The 24,210-nt window shown below is 53.6% G+C and overlaps 3 protein-coding genes across 3 annotated transcripts; all 3 read right to left on the bottom strand.

Annotated features, from left to right (window-relative positions):
• Positions 1–2,923: 2,923 nt before the first annotated feature.
• On the bottom strand, positions 2,924–4,161 carry LOC131564732 (NAD(P)(+)--arginine ADP-ribosyltransferase 2-like). The gene is made up of 2 exons (XM_058815341.1): positions 3,420–4,161; positions 2,924–3,009 (listed from the first exon to the last, which is right to left on the bottom strand). The coding sequence occupies exons 1-2, from the start codon at positions 4,159–4,161 to the stop codon at positions 2,924–2,926; spliced, it is 828 nt and encodes a 275-aa protein (XP_058671324.1).
• A 3,081-nt stretch (positions 4,162–7,242) lies between these two features.
• On the bottom strand, positions 7,243–8,915 carry LOC131564825 (erythroblast NAD(P)(+)--arginine ADP-ribosyltransferase-like). The gene is made up of 3 exons (XM_058815458.1): positions 8,174–8,915; positions 7,644–7,648; positions 7,243–7,503 (listed from the first exon to the last, which is right to left on the bottom strand). Exons 1-3 carry the CDS (start codon positions 8,913–8,915, stop codon positions 7,243–7,245), a joined length of 1,008 nt encoding a protein of 335 aa, XP_058671441.1.
• A 6,919-nt stretch (positions 8,916–15,834) lies between these two features.
• Positions 15,835–17,302, bottom strand: LOC131564913 (erythroblast NAD(P)(+)--arginine ADP-ribosyltransferase-like). The gene is given in 3 exon segments (XM_058815568.1): positions 15,835–15,920; positions 16,536–16,755; positions 16,757–17,302. Coding segments are annotated over 3 exon segments (852 nt in total).
• Positions 17,303–24,210: the final 6,908 nt, after the last annotated feature.

Genomic DNA, 24,210 nt, shown 5'->3' on the forward strand with positions numbered 1-24,210 from the left:
GTGTGTGTGTGTGACAGGGCTGGCACCACCTTGGCCCGGGCTGGCACGGGGCTGGCACTGCACTGGCACAGGGCTGACACCACCTTGGCCTGGACTGACGCGGGACTGGCGCTGCCCTGATACAGGGCTGGCACTGCACTGGCACAGGGCTGACACCACCTTGGCCTGGACTGACGCGGGACTGGCGCTGCCCTGATACAGGGCTGGCACTGCACTGGCACCTCCTTGGCCTAGGCTGGCACAGGGCTAGCACCTTCTCGGCCCAGTTTGGCACCTCCTCGGCTCAGGCTGGCACCCTGAGGAGCAGGGCCGGCCCCAGGAGGTGCTGTGGGTGCCCCTGCCCAGCCCCAGCCCCCTCAGGCAGAGCGGGGTCAATTCCCTGGGGGCAGGAGCAGCCCTTTCCCTCTGAGATGGACCCCAGGGATTGGGATGGAGCCAAGGAGGAACCTGGGGAGGGGGAGACACCCCTGGGGGCTCCTGTCCTGGCACTGGTAGTCACCCCTGGGGGCTCCTGTCCTGGCACTGGGAGGAACTGGGGGTGCTGGGATGGAGCCCCAATCCAGAGGAACCGAGCTGAGCCTGTGCTCAGGAATCCCACAGAACTGGGACCCAGCTGGAGGAAATGATCCTGTTACTGAAGAAATGCAGATCTAAGGAGGATGATCTCCAGGGAACTGCAGCCGGGAATTTGGGGAATTCCCAGCCCATCCTCCCTCTGGGGTTGCTGCCAGGCCTGGGGATGTCCTGCAGCTGAGCCTGGGACAGCTCACCTGGGGCTGGAATGGCTCAGCCTGGACCGCAGCCAGCAGCTGTGTTCACAGCTGGGATGTTGGAATGCTGGGATGCCCTGTCTAAAAGAGCTGGGATTTGGGGAATGCAGGGATTTGGGGATGCTGTGCCTGCAGCAGTTGGGATAGAGGGATTTTGGGATGCTCTGTCTACAGCAGCTGGGGTTTGGGGATGCAGGGATTTGGGGATGCTGGAATATAGGAATGCAGGAATTTTTGGGGTGCTGTGCCTCCAGCAGCTGGGGTTTTGGGATACTGGGATGTTGGGATGCTGGGGTTTGGGGATGCAAGGATTTTGAGAAATAGGGATTTTGGGACGTTGTGCCTACAGCAGCTTTGGTGATGTCTTTGGCAGCCCCAGGCTTTCAGGAGTAGCTGCAAAAATCACTGAGCAGCTCTGTTTGGGGCCATGTCAAAGGAGCCTCTGGTGTTTAGGGAAAACATCCCAAAAATGCATGGGTTAAGCACGGGAGCGCCGGTGTGCCCAGTAGGCAGCGCTGCTCACACCAGCAAGGGACAGCCTGCCCTGCTCGCTTGTCAGGGTGGGCCACGGACCCAAATCCACCCCAAACCACCTGTCCAGCACCTGCAAGAACCACACAGGGAAGCAACCAAACCCTTCTGGCAGTGAAAGCACTGAGGGCTTGGAGCTGTTGTTACAAGAATCCATCAAATACATTTATGGACCAGATCCACACTGATGTTCACCTTCTGTCCTAGAGAAGCTGTGGCTGCCCCATCCCTGGCTGTGTCCAAGGCCAGGCTGGGTGGGGCCTGGAGCAGCCTAGCCCAGGGGAAGATGTCCCTGCCCATGGCAGGGCTGGCACTGGACGGGCTTTAAGGTTGCTCCATCCAAAACCATTGCAGAGCCCCCAGGGCCGGGATGGGGCGGGGTGGCCTCTCAGCAGCGCCAGCAGCTCGTGCTGCCGCCCGCTGTTGGCACCCAGAACTGCAGCTGGGAGTGGTGCAGGCACAGTGCTGCTGATTTCCTGCACTCGCTGCTGCCCTCCTGTGGACAATTCCCAAACCACAACTCCAGGAGATGAGTGGGTAAAGAGGGAAAATCCCTGATTTGAAAGAAAAAAGTGTTTCCTGAGTGAAACATCAGGGATTTTTTTTCATAAATAAAAGGGTGGTACTGCCTCTGTCACCATTTATTTTATTGTTTATCCTTCTTCATTCTGCTTCTTTTTCTTTTTTTCCTCACAATGCTTCTTCTGTTGTGTTACCTCAAATCAGGAACTTTAGAACTGGCCCCAAACTGATTATTCATCCTTCTTAATTGCACTGAGCAGCCTCCACCAGCTACCTCAGCCCTTCCTGGTGCTCCAAACCCTTCCCCAGCCCCATCCCTTCCCTGGACACGCTCCATCCCCTCCAGGTCCTTTGTGAGGGGCTGCAGTGAATGAGGAAAAAGGGAGGGAAATTTCTCCATCACCTTTTTGAATATCGAGGTTTGAAAAATAAAGCTTTAATTTGCCTCTAACAGAAACTCCAGGAACTGCTTTATTTTAGGAAATGAGGCGCTCTGCAGGAAAGGCATTAAAGGAGCTGTAGTGGATACATCAGGTGAGCCAGCAGCAAATTTTGGTAAACTTTTAATAGACCAGGCAAGCTAGGATCAAATTTCTGATAAAAATTTGACATACCAGGTGAGCAAGGATCAAGCTTTTGATACATTTCTTATATGGCATGTGAGCAAGCAGCAATTTATTGCTACATAAGGCAAGGCAGCCAAGGAGTGCTAGGAGGTGGCCCTGACATTGCCACTCCCAAACCCCTCTATCGGGAAGTGCCCAAGTGGCCCCAGACACTGCCCAATCTCTGCTGTCTGTGCTGTCCTGCACTGTCCTGGCTGCTCCAGCCCCCCCATGCTTGTCCTGCTGCCCTGGCATCGCTCCCTCTCTGGGCAGCTCTCGGAGGCATGTCCCCTAGATGGACACCTTGTTACAGTGACCGTGGTGGCCACACTGGCAATAATGGCCAAAGTAGTCACAGTGGACAAAGGGACCATAGTGGCCATAATGGCATCAGTAGCCTTGGGGGCCTCATTTCTCTGCGGGTCCTGGTGGCCTTCGTGACCATGGTGGCCACAGTGACTTCCAAGACCACAGTGACCTTGGTGGCCTTGTGGCTTAGAGGGTTCCAATGGCCACTGCCATGGCCACAGTGGCCAGGAGAAGGCTCCCAAGGTGGGGGGAGATCCTGCGGAGGCTCCCACCTGTGGGGACGAAGAGAAGGGTCAAGGGGATCATGGGGTGGGAGGGTCAGTTAGGTCAGGAGGGCCCTAGGGGGAGGGACAGAGGTGGTTGGGGTCCCTGAGGGTGTGGGATCAGAGGGGGCCATAATGAGGTCCCCTGTGCCCAACCATGGGTGACCTTGTCCTCCCCACCCCTGTGGATGTCCCCAGCACTGGATGTTCCTGGCCCCTCACCTGACACTGGGTGTCCCCATCTCCTGTGCCCACCAGTGCCTGTCCCTGTCCCTGTCCCCAGCACTGGGTTTCCCAGCTCCCATCCACAGTGGGTGTCCCTGTCCCCTCTGGGTCATGGGTATCTCCAGCACCGTGGGTCCTTGACCCCAACCCTCACTGAGTGTCCCCATCCCCCCAAGTTGTTCCCATGATGTCACCTCGCAGCCACTCGCAGTTGTAGTTGCTGGAGTTCCCAGTGGAGCGAAGCACAATCTGCACCTTCTCCCCTTCCCTGGTGACTTTAGTGACCTCAAAGGTCTCGAAGGGTGGGATCAGCACCTCCTTCTCACTTTGATTGAAGGAGAACTTCTGGATGTCTGCTCCATGGCACGTGTATACCTCAAACATTGTGACATTCCCATAACCCTGGGCCACCATTTTGTCCAGCGACGATGAAGCAAATTGACCAAAGCGGACTTTATCACCAGGTGTCACATTGAACTGGACTGTCCTCACCCCACGGAACACATCTGGACACTCATGAGGGCGTCTCAGCTTCTGGAGGGCCTGGGTCAGCAGGAAATGCAGCGTTTTGAAGTGGAAGTTGTCCCGGTATTTCTGGTGGGAGCGCCCAGCCTCGCGCATGGCCGGGTTGAGCTGCTTGTGCACTTCCCCCATTGTGTAGGCCATGAGGGCAATGGCCTGGTCATTGGTCAGAGGGGATGAAGAGGAGCCCCGCTTCTGCCACTCGGCCCTGGCCTTCACCCAGGCCTGGGAAAACTCCTTGTTCTCCTGGAACTCAGAGTCATTGAGGGCTGGCAAGGCCTCAGTCATGGCAGGGCCACAGTTGAGGTGCTGGTCATCAAAGGAGTTCTGGGCCATGTCCAGGGGCACCACCTTGACGGCTGCAGTGGCCACAGTCATTGTCAGCAGTGCCAGGGTGTGGGCCAGGGGGGCCATGGAGAAGACAGGCCACAGGGACCAGTGTGGGACGCTGTGGGACACAGAGGGGACACAGAGGACAGACTGTGTGACACAGTGTGGATGTTGATGGACACCAGGGGATGCTGATGAGACACAGAGGGCCACCAGGGAACACTGATGGGACATAGGGGGACATGGGGAGGCTTCTCTGGGGAGGAGTTGTGGAGGGACAGTGGGGTCAGCCCAGAGAGGGGAGGCAGGTCTGGCCAGAGGACCTCTGGATGTGTCCTGGGACCCTGTTCCTAAATCCTGGGGTCACTACTGGTGGGCCTGGTATCCTCCAGTCCCCCCAGGGACCCCAGTCCCACTCCCACAGTTTTGGGTCATTCCCCTGGGGTCCCCTCAGCCCCCTCAAGACCTCAACCCAAATCTGGGGTCACTCTCTGAACCTCCAGTATCCCTTTCAGCCCATCCCCAGACCCCATTCCCATTCCCAGTCTGGTGTCCCCTTTTGGAGTTATTGGAAATGATACATGCCAGGACCCCAACCCAAATCCCAGGATCACCCCCTGCCCCCTGCAGTGTCTTCCAGCTCTCCCATGGCCACAGTCACACTCCCAGAGCCTCCCTGCTGCCCCCCAGAGCCCTGTGGACCCCAGTCCCATGTCCCCCAGCATCCCCCAGCTTCCTGAAGGACTTCAACCCCGCATCACATTCTCCCCCAGGGTCGCCCCCAGTACCCCCAGGGTCCCAGTCCAGATGTCAATGTCCCCTCTCTCCCCCTCCAAGTGTCCCTTGGAGTGCCCCCAGCCCCTGATACCAAAATCAGCTGGAGTGAAATCCCTGATGGAAATGGAGGTATCAAAACTCCAGAATTCTTGATCAGCTCAGACTCACAGCAGATCTCTCCTGGTCCTGCAGCTCAGTAGGGCTTTGCCACTTCTATCCACTGTACTTATAAATATTTATTAAAATGGGCTTCTTAGCCAATACAAAACCAGCACATTTCCTGTAAATAAGTGCCATGGCTCCGCCTCTCTCTTCTTTTATTTTTCTGGAGAAATCCTAAGAAGCCATCTGGAGGTCATTTTCAATAATTGTCCCAATATTCCAGACGTCATCGCGCAAACTTCCGCTTTTGGGTGGCGCCATTCCTTCTGTGTCACAGAACTTGTAAAAAGCCCCTCTGGAGTTCCCCATTTTCTCTTTCTCCACTGCTTTGAACCACATTTATTGTGCTCTGTAAATACTTATATGTCCTTTCCTCATTTTTGCCAGTCAGACTTTAAGCTCTACCCACCACCTTCAGTATGTGGGGAAAAGCCACACTATGAAAAGCCCAGGGTCCTCAAAGCAGTCTTGAAACTTGATTCAAATAAAGGGACAGAGTTTCCACAGCCATATCCCCTGTGGAGTTTCTCTATCGAGGATTCAGAGGGCACAACCTCCTTTTATCCCAAACTGCCAGTCACACATTGCCCTCTCCCTTTTCCCATTGGCTGAGGTACAGGAAAATGCAGCTGTCCCATAGCACCTACCCTATATCCCTCTTGAAACTGTCATTTTCTTACAAAGTTCAAAATTCAGGCTGTTAGGGTTATGGAATAGACTGTGTGGGGACCAATTTCTCTTATTAGCTGAATGGTCAGGACTTCAAACATTCTGATCTAACCACCAGGGTTCTGTGAAAAACTTCATGTCTTCTCATGCAGAGATATCAGGAGCCGTTTTGAAGACACTGACAACAATTTCTCCTAAAGGCTCCCAATCCTCTGAGTCCTTTTCCAAAGACATCACCACCCATCTTTCCTATAAAATCCTTCCCTGTGGCAGTGGTGATGCCCTGGCACAGGCTGCCCAGAGAAGCTGTGGGTGCCCCATCCCTGGCTGTGTCCAAGGCCAGGCTGGGCAGGGCCTGGAGCAGCCTGGCCCAGGGGAAGATGTCCCTGCCCATGGCAGGGCTGGCACCAGATGGGCTTTAAGGTCACTCCATCCCAAACCATTGCAGAGCCCCCAGGGCCGGGATGGGGCGGGGCGGGCGCTCGGCAGCACCAGCAGCTCGTGCTGCCGCCTGCTGTTGGCACCCAGGACTGCAGCTGGGGGCGGCGCATGTGCAGTGCTGCTGATTTCCTGCACTCGCTGCTGCCCTCCAGTGGACAATTCCTGAACCGCAACTGCCAGAATCCCCAAATCCCAGAATGGGTCAGGCTGGAAGGACCCAGAGTGGGCACCTGGCCCAACCTCCCAGCTCAGGCAGCATCATCCCTGAGCACACGATTGGGTCCAGAGCAGTCCAGAACTGGACACAACAATGGGCAGAGCTGGTCACAGCACTCCTGATGTGTCTCCCTGGGCAGGACAGTGGGGCTCCATCACTCCCTGATCTCCCAGCCCTGCACTTCTGATGCCCCCTGGATCCCTCCTGGTCCCAGGACACACGGCCACCTACACTGGTCACCCACCAGCATCCCCAGATCCTTCTCCAGAACTGCTCCAGCAGGTCCCCACCAGCCAGGATGGGCACTGGGGACAATCCCTCCCCAGGGATAGAACCTGCACTTGCCTTCTTGAACCTCCCATTTTCCAGCTTTTTACATCTCCATGAAGTAGAGGATATGGCAGGGTGCTTTGCCTGTAATGGGGCCAAGGAACAATGTCACATTTGTGGCCATCAGGGCTGCATTGTGAGGGGTCTGCTGTTGATTTTGGTGCTGAATTGGGCCAAAACCAGCCCAAATCACCAACCCCGAACTGGAAAGTGAGGGTGGATCACCAGTGGTGGACCAGGCCATCCATCATCTGACCCTGGCAATGTCCAGTACCCTTTCACACAGTGATACCCCTCCCCTATTCCTGCTTGGGATGAAATGTGAGTGAGGTTCCTCCTTTAGGATGTGGATGCTGCCCAGGGTTCTTCCTCAAGGTTGCTAAAAAGAAACATTGTCACAAGTGTTTGTGTGGAGTGTGACATCGAGGCCTGCTTAGGAATTGTCACTTTTTCCTGGCTTTGTCAGATTTATTTAATGGAATAGTTTTGATTGAATTATTTAATACAATTGCATTGCAAAATAGCATTGCTAGCCACAGTGGCTGTGGTAGCCTTGTGGCTGAGGGAGTCTAGGTGATCATGGTGGCCACAGTGACCTTGGTTATTGTTTCCATGATGGCCAGAGTGGCTGTGGTGGCCACAGTAGCCTTGGTGGCCTCGTTTCTCTGTGGGTCCTGGTGGTCTTGGTGATCAGGGTGCCCACAGTAGCCACAGTGACCTTGGAGGCCGTGGTGGTCTCGTGGCTCAGAGGATCCCAGTGGCCACTGCCAAGGCTGTGGTGGCCAGGAGGAGTCCTCTGAGGTTGAAGGTGGCCCTGAGGACACTCCCACCTGCGAGACAAAGAGAGGGACATCAGGTGGACCATGTGGGGAGTGAGGGGGTTGGGGACATGCATATTGGAGGGTTAGGGGTGACAGGAGAGATGGGGGCCATGAAGTGACAGGGTGTCAGTGGAGGCACAGGGTGGTACAGGGCCTGGGGAGGTCAAGGTGGGCTTAGAGGCAGCAGGGGTCAGGGGGAGTCAGGGGGTGCCATGGTGGGTGACAGGGTGTGACAGGGTTTCAGGAAGGGATATGAGGGTTCCCAGCCCACCCACATCCAGCACACAGGGCCCATCCCCACAGCACTGCCTTTGGTGGGGAGGGACAGGATCAGAATGAGGACATCCCTGTCTCTGTCCCTGCTGTCCCCTGGCAGGGCTGTCCCTGTTGTCAAACCCTCAGTCAGTGTCCCCACCCCCTGTGCCCTGTCATGGGTGTCCCCTGTCCACAGTTGGTGTCCCCAGAACTGGGTGTTTCTATCCCCTCACCCCCACTGAGTGTCCCCAGCACTGGGTATCCCTGTCCTTGCCTGCAGCCATGGGTGTCCTTGTCCCACCTACACAGTGGGTGCCCATGTCCCTGTCCCACAGGCCCAGTGAGTGCCATTGTCCCTGTGCCTTCTCATGGGTGTCCCCAAGGCCACAGTGGGTGTCCCCATCCCCCTAGGTTGTGGTGTCACCTTGCAGCCACTCGCAGTTGTAGTTGCTGGAGGTCCCGTTGGAGCGGAGCTGAATCTTCCTCCCCTTTCCTATATTGCTGACGTTGATGACCTTAAAGGTCTCAAAGGGTGGGATCAGAACCTCACCAGGATAGTGGGAGAATAGCTGGATCTCTGTGCCATGGCACGTGTACACATGGAAAACTGTGTCATTCCCAGAGTACCAGTGACTTCTTTCCATCCGTGATGCTGACATGAATTGACCGAACCGGACAAAGTCACTGGGCTCTGCCTTGAATTGGACACCTTCCACGTGGCAGTACATGATGTGACACTGCGGTCTCCGAGTGTCCCTCAGCATCAACAGGGCTTGGGTGAGCAGGAAATGCAGTGTTTTGAAGTGGAAGTTGTCTCGGTATTCCTGGCTGGAGCGCCCGGCCACACGCACAGCATCATTGAACACGCTGCGGAGGCCATCCATTGTGAAGGCCATGATGGCGGTGGCCTGCTCTGGGGAAAGAGGGGACTCAGGGGGCCCCCGACTCTGCCACTTGGCTGCAGCCTTTACCCAAACCTCGGCAAACTTCTCATTCTGTTCGAACTCGGAGTTGTTGAGGGCTGGCAATGCCGCCTTCATGGCAGGGACACAGCCCTGGTACTGGTCATCAAAGGAGTCCGGGGCCATGTCCAGGGGGATCACATCGACAGCCGTGGTGGCCATGGCCATTGCCAGCAATGCCAGGGTCTGAGCCAGGGGGGCCATGGTGGGGAGAGGCCACAGTGACCAAGTGTTGACACTGGAGGACACAGAGGGGACACAGAGGGGACATGGGGAGGGTTCATCAGTGAGGGACTGGGGAGAGAAGTGGGGTCACCCCAGGGGGAAGGGAGGCACTCCTGGCCAGCAGACCCCTGGGCAGGTCTGGGGTCCCTAAACCCAAATCCTGGGGTTATTTATGCGTCTCTGATGTCTCCATGCCCCCGGGATTCCAATTCCAATCCCACAGTACCATGTCTTCCTGCCCCCAGAAGCCCAATCCTACTGCCATGACTCCATGATCCCCAGCAGGATCCCAACCCAAATCCTTGGGTCATTCCCTGAGCCCCTCAGACTTCCCCTCGGCTCATGCCAAGACCCCACTCCCACTCCCCTTCCCCAATTTCTTCGGTGTCACCCCAACACCTCAACCCAAATCCAGGCATCACCTTCTCCCCCACAGTGTCTTTTAGGGCCCCTCATGACCCCAATCCCACTCCCACCATCCCATGTCCCCCCGCATTTTCCCCCAGAGCCCCCCATTACCCCAATCCCAGACCTGTGACTCCCCAGTGTCCCCCCATGTGCGCTATCCCAATTGCTCAGTCCCATGTCCCCCCCAAGTGTCCTCAGGTGTCCCCCCAGCCCCAATACCAAAATCAGCCGGAGTGAACTCCCTGATGGAACTGCAGGTATCAGAAAGGCAGAATTCTTGATCAGCTCAGACTCACAGTGGATCTCTCCTGGTCCTGCAGGTCACGGGGGACTTTGCCACAGGGTCTTCATCCACCACAATTGCAAATGTTCGTTATAATGTGTCCCTCACCTAGCACAGAAACAGCACTTTTCCTAGCAATAATTTGCATGGCTCCACCTCTTTCTTGAAATCCTTTTATGGTCCTGGAGAGTTCTAATAATGAGTTTTCTCAGTGTGCCCCAATATGCCAGAAGACCTCAGCTTGAACTTTCACTTTTGGCAGACATTGCTGCTCCTTCTGTGTTAAAGAATTTGCCAAAAACGCCTCACAGGAGTGCCCTTTATCTCTTTCTCCACAAGTTCCAGCCACCTTTGCCCGGCTCTGCTCACACTTCTACATCCATTCATTGTTTTTTGCTCATTCTTCTTTAAGCTCTATGCAGCACCTTCAGGACAACTCAAACTTTCTATTCTCTCTCCTACTGCTCACCCCCCAGGACCCAAATCTCACCAGCCCATGTTCCCCCACTTTCTCCCAGTCCCACTCCCCACTGCTCACTGAGTTACTGTCACACCTCAGATACCAACTGGGTTCGTTATCAGATGACATCCCTGTAGGCACCTTGAGCCTAGGGATGATCTCTTGGAGGAGTACCTGGGTGATTTCCCTAGCCTTGTTGTTGTGGCAGGAGAAGTTCTGGACCCCAAAAAAGGGATCCACCAAAACCATGAGATACCTGAGCCCATGTTGGCATGGTAGCTCAGCAAATCCATTTGCCAGTAATCCCCAGAAGTGTTTCGTCTTTCAGTGATGCCTGGAGGGAATGGTTTTGAATTCAAACGGCTTTTTTGAAAACAGATCTGGCATTGCTCTGTAACATACCTGACTGTTTTGTCCTACAGACACTGAGGATCTGAGGCTGCAGACCTGTCCCCATCTCATCAATTCCCCAGAGCTTTGCTGGCGCTTTTCTCCTTTACAAATTGCAGCATCCGTTGGGGAGGGCTGGACCTCGCTATTGGGAGTTGCCTCTCACCTACCCACCCAGCCACCCTCTTTATTGTGGGCTTTTAGATAAGCAGCCAATTTTGAATTTGCCCAACTCTATCCAGGCGTCACCTCTGGCAGTGAAATTCCTCTCTTAGGAATTAAGACCAGGATGCTTTGTTGCGGAACCTCTTGTGCAGCTTTAATGCAAGTCTATTTTTCACAGGGATTTGTCAATCCCCAAGCTGGTGTGCCCTGGATTGTAGTACAGCCACATTTTGGGCAGCTGGGAGGAATCAAGGAGGGATGATAATTCCTTTTTGCATTTAATTGGAGATCCTTGTGCTGTTAATTGGCTTCTTTCTTTGCATATGGCTCCATGGGCATGAGCAATGCTCAAAGCAGATGGCAAGTGAGTTCCTATGTTTGCCCTTTTTCTCACTGCCAATTCTAGAGCTCTTTGTAATATGTCAAGTTCTGCTCCTTGTTCCACATCTTCTTGCAGTTACAGCGAGCAGAGTATATACCATAAAGTTTTGTCTCAAATTGGATTTCCTGGCCTCTTGGATGAGGAGAACAGTTGCTGCTATGGCCCAAAGACATCTGAGCCAATCCTGGCTGATGTCGACTTTTTTGGAAAAACACCCCACAGGTCACTCAGAATGATCTTTGAGTTGGACTCCTGAGAAAGGACATGGGTTCTGTAACTCAGAGATGGCCCTGATGTCCACGTCTCCCATGGGATTTCTTCTCCTTTCAGCTTTTTGTGTATCAATGACAGCAGCAGGCGCTGGGTGTCCTAGCTACTATCCAGCGGCCCAAAGAAGTGAGTGTGATACAGTCCAGGGCACATCAGTTTGGGGATTGACAAATCCCTGTGAAAAATAGACTTGCATTAAAGCTGCACAAGAGGTTCCGCAACAAAGCATCCTGGTGTTAATTCCTGAGAAAGGAAACTCACTGCCAGAAGTGAGGCCTGGATAGAGTTGGGCAGATTGAAAACTGGCTGCTTATCTAAAAGCCCACAATAAAGTGGGTGGATGGGTGGGTAGGTGAGAGGCAACTCCCAATAGCGAGGTCCAGCCCTCCCCAATGGATGCTGCAATTTGTAAAGGAGAAAAGCGCCAGCAAAGCTCTGGGGAATTGATGAGATGGGGACAGGTCTGCAGCCTCAGATCCTCAGTGTTTCTAGGACAAAACAGTCAGGTATGTTACAGAGCAATGCCAGATCTGTTTTCAAAAAAGCCATTTGAATTCAAAACCATTCCCTCCAGGCATCACTGAAAGACGAAACACTTCTGGGGATTACTGGCAAATGGCTTTTCTGAGCTGCCATGCCAACATAGGCTCAGATATCTCCTGGTGTTGGTGGATTCCTTTTTTGGGGTCCAGAACTTCTTCTGTTATACCAACAAGGCCAGGGAAGTCACTCAGACACTTCCCCAGGAGATCATCCCTAGGCTCAAGGTGCCTACAGGGATGTCTGTTGAGGGATTTTTGCGGGAAAATGGACACTGTCCCCAAGCCAGCCTTTATGAGGTCTGAGTAGAATTTCACATTGTCCCCCATAGCTTGAAAATAGGAAGAGCCTTCTCAAGAGAAAAGCATGTCCAGGATGTGGGGCGCGCTAAGAAGACGGAGCAAAAAACCACAGCAGAGTGCATGAAGGCAAAATAGCAACCCACAGAGAGATGCATGAAGAAAGAAGACTAACCCATCAACTGAAGGCTTGAAATGTGTGCACAGCTAGGCTGAACCAATAATTCATTAGCTTGAGGGGCAAACAGTAGAACAAAGCATAAATACAGTTTGTTCTTGTAATAAATTTGACTTCATTTGATCATATTGATCATGGTGTGATGTCCCATTGCTGATCCTCTGCAGATGGCATCTGATAGGGGACCCCAAGTGGTATCAGAGATGTGGCAGCAACTCAGTGAGCAGTGGGGAGTGAGACTGGGGAGAACTGGGAGGATATGGGACGGTGGGATTGGGGACCTGGAGGGTCAGCAATAAGAGAGAGAATAGAAAGTTTGAGATCCCTGTAATGGTTTGACACTGGGACAATGCCAGTGCCCCAATGAAAACGTATTCTCCCTAGCGTCTACTCTGACATGTGAGCAGAAATAGTGCAAAGCAGGCTCCAGCTTAGGAATAAAGGAAAAAAATCTTTATTAACTTACAATATGTAAAAGAAACACAGAACTCAGAATGAAAACCTTCCAAAAATATTCCTCCACCTCCCCCCAATTTCCAACACATCACAGTAAGACAAAACCTTGGATTCTCAATTCAGTTAGCACCCCTCAGGTAATCAACTCTCAGTCTCTCACCACCCTTCAGATAATCAATTCTCATTTCATCAACAAGGGAGTATGCCCTCTTGTGCCATAGGCTTTCCCTGGAAACACAGTTGAAACCTCTTGTGTTTCCATGTCACTCATGGCACTGCCCAGAGATCATTTGCCCTCGTGACATCTTCCTTCCATGTCCAGTGCTCTCACCACTGCACATGGACCAGAGCTGCCTCTAGGATTCTCTTTTTAAGGATGCTTTGCCCAGTTGCAAAAAAGCAACAGTCTCTCACTTTCAGGACACCAGTCCCCCGCACATTCACCCCCTGGGGCCAAGGGGTGTCAAGAACAGAGATCATCTTCTTCCCTGAAGACAGAGGGCACCACCACCACCATCCTTACCCATTGTCTCTGTTCACGCACTCCTTCACATAACATCACTGCACTCTCTTGGCTCCAAGCCACTGCCTCCCCCTAGATACAGTCTCTGTGTCACAGGAAAAAATTGTTCTGTCCATGGCTATACAAGAAAAGTCTAGCCAAAGGCCACTCCATCACCTCTTCTCACCCAAGATTCTTCTCCACTTCTCTCGCGGCCCATTTCCTCTGATCTCATCTCTATCTCTCTTCTCATTCAACTCCAGGAGGATCGCCATTTGTAAGGTTTCCATCATCCAAGAAAAGGGTTAAAAATCTCAGGCCCTGCCTGTCCAGAACTCCCACGCTGCCCTGCTGGGCACCTTCTCACTGCCCAACCCCCGCCCCCCCTTCTCCTTCTTGGCCGGCCATGCTATCAAATTTCAAGGTGGCACAGGCACCAGCTTGCTCTATCTCTCTCCTGGGGTGTGTGGGGTGGCTGCCCGATGCCTCTTGGTGCTCCTCCACCCTTCCATCCTCAGGGCCCTGGCTCACCTCACCCGGCCACAAGGCTTCTGCTCTCCTGCCCAGCCCGCAGCAGCTGGGCAGGGGAGGTCTGAAGCTTTCACTGACCAGAACCAATAGAGAGTTCTCCTGGGAGTTCTCTGCTTTTAGACTCCTGTGTACTAAGAGGCATATCCATGTACTCAGTGGGCACACTAGGTGCCAGTATTCAAAACTGAGCACCTATTGCTTTGACCACAGCATCCCAAAAAACTCACTTCCTCTCAAATCAGGACACTGAGGTACCAGGAAGGTGCAGCTCTCCCAAACCACCTACCCCACATCCCTCCTGAACCTCGCATTTTCTCCCAAAGTTCCGAAGTTCAAGCTGTCTGGGTTATGGAATTGACTGTGTGTGGGGATCCATTTCTCCTATTAGTTGAAAGTTCAGGACTTCAACCTTTTTGGTCCAACCACCAGGGTTCTGTGACAAACTTCATGTCTTCTTGTGTAGACATATCAAGAGCCATTTTGAAGACACTGACAACAATTTAACCTAAAGACCCCCAACCATTTGAGTCATTTTTCCAAAACATCACCACCCATCTTTCCTATAAAATCCTTCCCTGTGATGGTGGTGATGCCCTGGCACAGGCTGCCCAGAGAAGCTCTGGCTGCCCCATCCCTGGCTGTGTCCAAGGCCAGATTGGGCACTGCCTGGAACAGCCTGGCCCAGGGGAAGATGTCCCTGCCCATGGCAGGGCTGGCACCGGACGGGCTGTAAGGTCGCTCCATCCCAAACCATTGCAGAGCCCCCGGGGCTGGGATGGGGCGGGGCGGGCACTCGGCAGAGCCAGCCGCTCGTGCTGCCACCTACTGTTGGCACCCAGGACTGCAGCTGTAGGCAGCGCATGCGCAGTCCTGCTGATTTCCTGCGCTCGCTGCTGCCCTCCAGTGGACAATTCCCAAACCACAACTGCCAGAATCCCCAAATCCCAGAATGAGTCAGGCTGGAAGGACCCAGAGGGGGCACCTGGCCCAACCTCCCAGCTCAGGCAGTGTCATCCCTGAGCACAGGATTGGGTCCAGAGCAGCTCGGACCTGGACACGGCACTGGTCAGAGCTGGTCACAGCACTCCTGATGTGCCTCACTGGGCAGGACAGAGGGGCACGATCAATCCCTGACCTCCTCACCCCATCCTTCCTGATGCTCCCTGGATCCCTCCTGGCCCCAGGACACATGGTCCCCTACATTGGTCACCCACCAGCATTCCCAGATTCTTCACCAGCAGGTCTCCACCAGCCAGGATGGGCACTGGCACAATCCCTCCCCAGGGACACGACCTGCCCTTCCCTCTTGAACAACTCAATTTTGAGCTTTTAACATCCCCCTGACGTAAAGGTTATGGCAGTATGCTCTGCCTGGAATGGGGCCAAGGGACAATGCCCCATTTCTGGCCATTAAGGCTGCATTGAGAGGGGTCTGCTGTTGATTTTGGTGCTGAATTGGGCCAAAACCAGCCCAAATCACCAACCCTGAACTGGCAAGTGAGGGTGGATCATCAGTGGTGGGCCTGGTAGTCCATCTTTTGACCCTGGTAATGTCCAGTACCCTTTCAGACAGAGATTTCCCTCCCCTATTTCTGCTTGGAATGAAATGCATGTGAGGTTCCTCCTTTAGGATGTGGATGCTCCTCAGTGTTCTTCTTCAAGGTTGCAAAAAAGAAACATTGTCACAAGTGTTGGTTTCAAGAGTGAAATTGAGACCTGCTTAGGAATTGTCACTTTCTGCTGACTTTGTCAGATTTATTTAATGGAATAGTTTTGATTGAATTATTTAATACAATTGCATTTCAAAATGGTATTGGTAGCCACAGTGGCTGTGGTAGCCTTGTGGCTGAAGGATTCTAGGTGATCCTGGTGGCCACAGTGACCTTGGTGGTTATAGTGACCATGGTGTCCAGAGTGGCTGTGGTGGCCTTGGTAGCCTTTGTGGCCTCGTTTCTCTGCGGGTCCTGGTGGTCTTGGTGAGCGGGGAGGCCACAGTGGCCACAGCGTCCTTGGAGGCCGTGGTGGTCTCGTGGCTCAGAGGATCCCAGTGGCCACTGCTAGGGCTGTGGTGGCCAGGAGGAGTCCTCTGAGGTTGAAGATGGCCCTGGGGACACTCCCACCTGGGGGACAAAGAGGAGCATCAGGGGGACCATCAGGGAAGTGAGGGGGTTGGGGATGGCCATAATGGGGGGTTAGGGGTGACAGGTGAGATGAGGGCCATGAGGTGACAGATGACAGGGTGTCAGGGGGTCGTGGGGGGGAACAGGGGCCAAGGAGGTCAGGGGAGTCATGGTGGGCTAGAGATTACAGGGGTCAGGGGTATTCAGGGATTGCCATGGGGGGATTACAGGGGGTTACAGGGTTTCAGGGAGTGCCATAAGTGCTCCTGGCCCCCGCGTGTTCTGTGCACAGGACCCACCCCCACAGCACTGCCTTTATCAGAGAGGGACAGGGTTGGTACACTGTGGAGGTCCCTGTTTCTGTCCCTGTCCCTTGTCCCCTAGCACGGGTATTCCTGTCCCTGTTCCCTCCCAGAATTGGGGATCCCCATCCCTGTTCTCTGTCATGTTTGTTCCTGTCCCTGTGCCCACAATTGGTGTCCCCAGACTTGGTCTCCCCCAGCCCAGAATATCCTTGTCCTCCCACACACTGTGGGTGTCCCTGTCCCCCATCCCCAGTCAGTGCCTATGTCCCCTGTGCCTTATCATGGCTGTCCCCATCCCCCAGGCTGTCACCTGTAGTGTCACCTCCCAGCCACTCGCAGTTGTATTTGCTGTAGGTCTCAGTGGACTGGAGCTGGATCTGTATCTCGTCCCCTTCCTGGGTGTATTGGGTGATCTTGAAGGTCTCAAACAGTGGGATCAGCACCACCTTCTCGTCTGGAAATTCGGTGAAGTTCCGGATTTCCACACCATGACACATGTGCACCTTGAGCATTGTGCACCGAGCACTTGAGAATTGTATCGATCTGGGACACCGACATGAATTCACCGAACCAGACGGTGTCTCCACGCTGTGCCTTGTACCAGGCGTTACACACATTTAGGAACATGCCCTGACACTGCCCTTTCTGATCATCCCTCAGAGTGGCCAGAGCATTGGTCAGCAGGAAATGGAGTGTTTTGAAGTGGAAGTTGTCCCGATATTCCTGGTGGGAGCGCCTGGCCACACACAGGGCATCATTGAATGTTCTGAGGTAAATCATTCTGAGGTCAGTCATTGTGAAGGCCATGATGGCAGTGGCCTGGTCTGGGGACACAGGAGACACAGGGGGGCCCCAACTCTGCCACTTGGCTGCAGCCTTTACCCAAACCTCGGCAAACTCCTTGTTCTGCTGGAACTCAGAGTGGTTGAGGGCCGGCAATGCCGCCTTCATGGCAGGGCCACAGCCCCGGTACTGGTCATCAAAGGAGTCCGGGGCCATGTCCAGGGGGATCACATCGACAGCCGTGGTGGCCATGGCCATTGCCAGCAGTGCCAGGATCTGAGCCAGGGTGGCCATGGAGGGGAGAGGCCACAGGGACCAGAGTGGGACACTGGGGGACACAGAGGGGACATGGGGGAGACAAGGGGAGGGTTCATCAGTGAGGGACTGGGGAGGGGAGTGGGGTCAGCCCAGGGGGAAGGGAGGCACTCCTGGCCAGCAGACCCCTGGGCATGTCCGGGGTCCCTGATCCTGAATCCTGGGGTTACTTATGCCTTTCCAATGTCCCCCAGCCCCAGGGACCCCAATCCCAATCCCACAGCACCATGGTCCCCCAGAAGCCCAATCCTACTCCCACGACTAAAATCCCTCACCTGACAAAGGACCCCAACTCAAATCCTGGGGTCACTCCCTGAGCCCCGCAGTGTCCTCCTAGGCCCATCCCCAGCCCCCAATCCCACTCCCCTTCCCCAATCTTTGGTGTCACCCCAAGACCTCAGCACAAATCCAGGCATAGCCCTCTGCCCCCACAGTGTTTCCCAGCCCCCCTATCACTCCAATGCTACTCCCACCATCCCATGTCCCCCCTAATTTTCCTCCAGAGCCCCCCATTGCCCCAATCCCAGACCTGTGACTCCCCCAGTTTCCCCCCAGCACCGCAATCCCAATCCCTCAGTCCCGTGCCCACGCCCAAGAGTGCCCAGGGGTCCCCCCAGCCCCGATACCAAAATCAGCCAGAGAGAACTCCCTGATGGAACTGCTGGTATCAGAAAGCCAGAAATCTTTATCAGCTCAGACTCACAGCAGATCTCTCCTGGTCCTGCAGGTCACGAGGGACTTTGCCATGGGGTATTATCCACCACAATTATGAATAGTCATTACACTTTGCCTCACCTGGTACAGAAACTTCACCTTTCCTATTAATAATTTGCATGGTTCTGCCTCTTTCTGGAAATCCTTTTATGGTCCTGGAGAGTTCTAAAAATGAATTTTCTCAATGTGTTCTCTCAATAGGGTCCTGGGAGGTGAGAAATGAGACAGAAAATAGAAAGTTTCAGATCCCTCAATGGTGCTGGATAGGGCTTAAAGAAGAACTAGTGAAAAACAATAAAAAGATGTAAAAGTGTGGACACAACAGACCAAAGGTTACTGCAACCTATGAAGTAACAAATAAAGCAAACCAGTGAGGGCTTTTTGGCAAGTTCTAGTACACTGGAAGAGCAGCGCTCGCCCAAAACGAAAGTTCAGCGTGAGGTCATCTGGCATATTGGGGCACTCAGTGAAAACCACATCCTGACACCAAATTTTTATGACCTTCCAGGGTAATAGAATTTTTTTCTTAAAAGTGGCAGAACCATGCAGATTATTTATGGGGAAAATGCTAGTTTTGTATTAGCTAAGAACCTCATTGTAATGAATATTTATAATTCCAATGGATAAAGACCCTGTGGCAAAGTCCCTCCCTGACTTGCAGGACCAGGAGAGATCTGCTGTGAGTCTGAGCGGAGAAAGAATTCCCGTATTTTGATACCTCCAGTTCCATCAGGGAGTTGGCTCCAGCTGATTTCATATCAGGAATGGTGAACACTGGAGACACTCAAGGGGGGGAACACAGGCCTGGGATTGCAGAGTGGGGCATGGAGGGCTCCACAGCGACATTGTGGGGGCAGGGGGTGAGCCTTAGATTTGGGTTGGGGTCCTGGGGTGACATGAAATGGGTAATGCAACTGGGAGCAGGACTTGGATCTGGGAGAGAGACCTGAGGGGCAATGGGGCCAGTGAGGAAGTGGCTTTAGGAATTTGGGTGAAATCCCAGAGGGGCCTGGGGTCACAAGAGGCTTGCAGAGGATTGGGAGCAGGATTGAGGTCCCAGGGAGCACTGGGGGGACATCAGAAGAGTAAACACAGGACTGGGATTGCAATTGCACTGCTGAAGGGACACTGGGGGAATCACAGGACAGAGATTGGAGTCATGGGGGAGCTGGGAAACACTGTCGGGGCAGGGGATGATGCTGGATTTGCGTTGAGGTCCTGAGGTGACAGCAAAGAAATTGGGGACTGGAAGTGTGATTGGTGTCTGGGGACGGGCTTAGGGGGACAATGGGGGGATGCTCAGGAAGTCACCCCAAGAATTGGGTTGGGATCCTGCAGGGGCTCAGGGACTTGTAGTGGTGGGAGTAGGATTGGGCTTCTGGTGGCCATGGTACAGTGGGATTGGTGTCTCTGGGGCTGGGAGATGCTGCAGAGGGATAAGTAAACCCAGGATATGGGATCAGGGACCCTGGACATGCCCAGGGGTCTGCTGGCCAGGAGTGCCTCCCTTCCCCCTGGGCTGACCCCAATACTCTCCCCAGTCCCTCACTGAGGAACACTCCCTTTGTCTCCTCTGTGTCTCCTCTGTGTTCTCCACTCTATGCCCCCCCTGGCTCAGATCCTGGCGCTGCTGGCAATGGCCATGGCCGCTGTGATCAAGGAGGTGGTGCCCCTGGATGTGGCCAGGGACTCCTTTGATGACCAGTATCAGGGCTGTCACCCTGCCATCACCGCAACATTGCCGGCCCTCAACTGCTCTGAGTTCTACCAGAATTGTGTCTTTGCCCAGATCTGGGCGAAGGCTGTGGCCAAGTGGCAGATGTGGGGGCCCCCTGTGACCCGTCTGTCCCCAGGCCAGGCCACCACCATCAGGGCATAGACAGTGGATGGCCTATCCAACATGTTCAATGAGGCTGTGCGTGTGGCTGGACATTCCCACCAGTAATTCCGGGACAACTTCCACTTCAAAACACTGCATTTCCTGCTGACGGATCCCCTGACCATGCTGAGGGACGCTCAGAAAGGGCAGAGTTTTGATGTGTTCAGTGGGTGTGTGGGGTCTGGTTCGACAGACAGCATGGCAACACCATCCAATTCGGTGAATTCACATCAACGTGGCTGCGCAAACCAAATTACCAGTGCTTTGGGAAGGAGACAGTGTTCAAGGTGCACACGTGCCACTGTGTGGACATCACTTCTTCTCTGAAAATTCAGGAGTCGGGGGGTGCTGACCCCACCCTTCATGACCTTTGAGGTCACTGAAGTCACCCAGTACAGGGAGAGAACGTGCATCCATCTCCACTCCACCGCAAACTTCAACAAATATAACTGAGTGGCTGTGAGGTGATTGCACAGGGGACAGCCTGGGGCCATGGGAAACACCCAGTGTAGCCATGGAGAAACCCATGGGATCAGGCACAGGGGACAATGACACTAACTGGGGATGGGGGGCAGGGAAAACTACTGTGTGTAGGGGACACAGACACTCCATGCTGGGGACACCAAGTCTGAGCACACCCATTGTGGGCACAGGAACAGGAACACCCATGACAGGGCACAGGCATGGAGACGCCCACATCCAGGAGCAGACAGGGATGCCCCTGCCAGGGAAGGACAGGCACAAGGACCTCTCCATTTTGACCCTGTTCTACCCCACCAGAGGCAGTGCTGTGGAGACAGTCCATGTGAGATGGATGTGGGTGGGCCAGGACTCCCTCCAAGAGCCCCCCCATAACAGTCCCTGAACCGCTGTCAGCCCCACTCACCCCTGTGGCACCCCCTGAGTCCCCCTGACCTCTATTACCCCTAAGTCCACCCTGACACCCCTGAAATCCCTGGTCCCCTGTACCCATTCTTGTGCCCTCCTCACACATGGGACATCCTAAACCCCTCACTTCCCCCAGGACCCTATGACACCCCTCTTTGTCCCTGGGGGGAAAGCGTCCCCAGAGCCACCTTTCACCTCAAGTGACTCCTCCTGGCCACCGCAGCCGTGGAAGTGCCCACTGGGATCGTCTGATCCATGAGGCCACGCATGTCACCAAGGTGGCTGTGGTCACTGTGGCAACAATGGCAACCATGATCACCAAGATCTCCTGGACCTCCAGAGAAATGAGGCCATCAAGGCTACAAAGGCCACCACTGCCACAATGAACACCTTGGCAAATACTGCCACCATGAGGACACTAGGACAACCACTGTCACTGTGGTCACGGTGGCCACTACAGCCACTCTGGCCACCATGGTCACTATAAGCAGCAAGCCCACGATGACCACCTTGATCACCAAGACTCCTTCACCCACAAGGCTACCACAGCCACTCTGGCCACCAAGCACACCAATGCCATTGTGCAAAGCAAATCTATTAAATAATAATACAAACAATTGCATTAAATAATTCTAACAAAGCCAGCAAAAATTGACCATTCTTAAACAGGGCTCCATGTCACTCCACAGAAAACACTCGTGGGAACGTTCCTTTCTCTCAGCCTTAAGGAGGAACCCTGGGGAGCATCTCCTTCCTGAAAGAGGAATCTCACGCACATTTCATTTCAAGCAGGAACGGGGAGAGGAATCTCTGTCTGAGTGGGGACTGGACATTCCAAGGGCCACCTGATAGACAGCCTGGCCCATCACTGGTGATCCACCCTCACTTGTCGATTTGAGGTTGGGTATTTGGGCTGGTTTTGGCTCAATTCAGCCCCAAAATCAGCAGCAGACCCCTCTCAATTCAACCCTGATGGCCACAAATGGTGCATTGTCCCTTGGCCCCATTCCAGGCAGAGCATCCTGACACATCCAGCACTTTAGGAGGACATTATAGGCTGGGATTTGGGGAAGTTCAAGAGGGCAAGTGCAGGTCCAATCCCCAGTGCCAGGGCAGGCTGTGGGCGACATGCTTAAGCAGCTCTGGAGAAGGACATGAGGTTGCTGATGGGTGAACTGTGGAGCTGGTCGGGCGGCCATTGGGTGAGGAGGGATCCAGACAGCATCAGGAGGAGCAGAGCCAGGCGGTCAGGGAGTGATCATGCTCCTCAGCCCTACCCAGCGAGGCGCATCAGGAGTGCCAGGTCCAGCTCTGTCCTGTGCTGTGTCCAGAACTGTGTCCAGTGCCGTATCCAGTTTTGAGCTGCTCTGGATCCAATCCTGGTCTCAGGGATGATGCTGCCTGAGCTGGGAGGTTGGGCCTGGTGCCCATTCTGGGTCCTTCCAGCCTGACCCATTCTGGGATTTGCGGATTCTGGAAGTTGTGGTTCAGGAATTGTCCACAGGATTCAGCAGCGAGCGCCGGGAAATCAGCGGCACTGTGCATGGGCTGCCTACAGCTGCAGTCCTGGCTGCCAACAGCAGGCGGCAGCACGAGCCGCTGGTGCTGCCGAGCGCCCGCCCCGCCCCATCCCAGCCCCGGGGGCTCTGCAATGGTTTGGGATGGAGCGACCTTAAAGCCCGTCCTGTGCCAGCCCTGCCATGGGCAGGAAAATCTTCCCCTGGGCTGGGCTGCTCCCCGCCCCGCCCCACACGACCTAGACCCTTCCAGCATGGGTCAGCCACATCTTTGTTATAGATGGGTAATGTGATGATTGTCTCACAATTAAGGGAATGGATATTGTGTATGTTAAGAAAAGTTTTGTTGATGAATGGTTATGTTATTGTAGTTTGCTGTTTGGGCACCTTCTGTTCTCCCCACAGTCTCCTTTCCCCCTCTCTGTATTGTTGTCACCAGATGGCCCTGGTTGTCAGGGTTCTCAGGGTCATGTGGAGGGAGGGTGTGTACCTGTGCCCCCTGCGTGGGGCAGTCGGGAATGGGCAAAGCCTGTTGCTGGGGAGACATGGCTTGACAACACCTCACCTCCAATCAGACTTAAGGAAGGTCTTCACCAATGGACAGCAAGGAAGGGTCACCTGGAAGGCTTTGGAAGGGGCCAGGCATTTGTATGGAAAGTTTTTGAGTATTTATGACTGCTTACAAATTTGTATTTGCCTGATGCAAAACCAGGGGTATAAAAGGCAGAGCCGCCATTTTGTTAGATGAGTCTCTGGCAGTTGGCCATGCACCCAGTGTTGTCTTTTTTTCCTTATTCAGTCCCTTTGTTGTGTTGTTTGGTTTAATAGACATTTAACATTTTAAAATGAGCTCTCCTTTGTCACAGGTTTCTTTTTTTTGTTCCTTTTTACTTACAGAATTTTTTCCCATAAGTTGCTAGGAAACACTAATGACTGGGCACTTAGGAAAAGCAAAAGAAATGGCCAAGCTCAGGGAAGGAGGGCATCTGGTTGCATTTATCTTACCTGGGAGTCTCTCTCTGAGTGGCAGAGATACTGTGAGAATTGGCCAGGTGAATGATGCAGCTAGGGCAGCTGCTGGGGCTCTCTCTCTCTCTCTCTCCCCCTCATCTTTGGAGAAGGACAGTCAGAGCTGCTGCTTGGGGAAGGGAATTCACTGCTGCTGCCACAGCCCAGCCCAGAGCTGTGTCTTCTGCCGTGGGGTGAGCCTCTGCTTGTGAGATGTGAGAAACACGTTCACTCTCCTGTGAAAATTTAGAAAGTTTAATAAAGGAGAACAGGAGACTAAGACAGTAAGAGAAATATTACGGCTGGGTGCATCTCAACACTCATCCAAGAGCATGCCATCATCTTCAGGGAAACCTCTTGAATACCTTTTCCATTGCATCAGCCCATTGCATACTCATAGATTGTTATGCATATCCATAGCTTGGCATAAACTAGCAACATATTCCAGGAACTATTTTACATGGCTCATCCTTGGATCTGCCTTTTTAGAGCGTGCCTGTTTCTTGGCTGTGGTTTTGGCTCCTTCTCTTCATCACTTCCAGTCTGGGCCTTGGCCCATACTTTCTTCAGATGGCAGATGCTGATGGTTGCCATATCAAAAGCAGGGTCCACATGACATGTGCACTGGATGTTATCCCGACTAAACAGACACTTCACGTGTACCTACATAAGCTACCACTACTACCACATCTAAGATTTTTTTTATAGCAGAAATAAAAGCAAAGTGATTTTAAAATACACATACAGCATTCATCTTAATATTTGCAAAAAACCAAGAGATTTGATTTCTCTCCCATTCTCTTTTCCCTTTTTTCTCATTTCATCCAGGGAAAATGGCAAGGGTGGCTTTGGGACCTTGATGACCTCATTTTTCTGAGGGC

This window comes from Ammospiza caudacuta, chromosome 1, assembly GCF_027887145.1.
Source record: "Ammospiza caudacuta isolate bAmmCau1 chromosome 1, bAmmCau1.pri, whole genome shotgun sequence".
Taxonomy (NCBI): Eukaryota; Metazoa; Chordata; class Aves; order Passeriformes; family Passerellidae; genus Ammospiza; species Ammospiza caudacuta.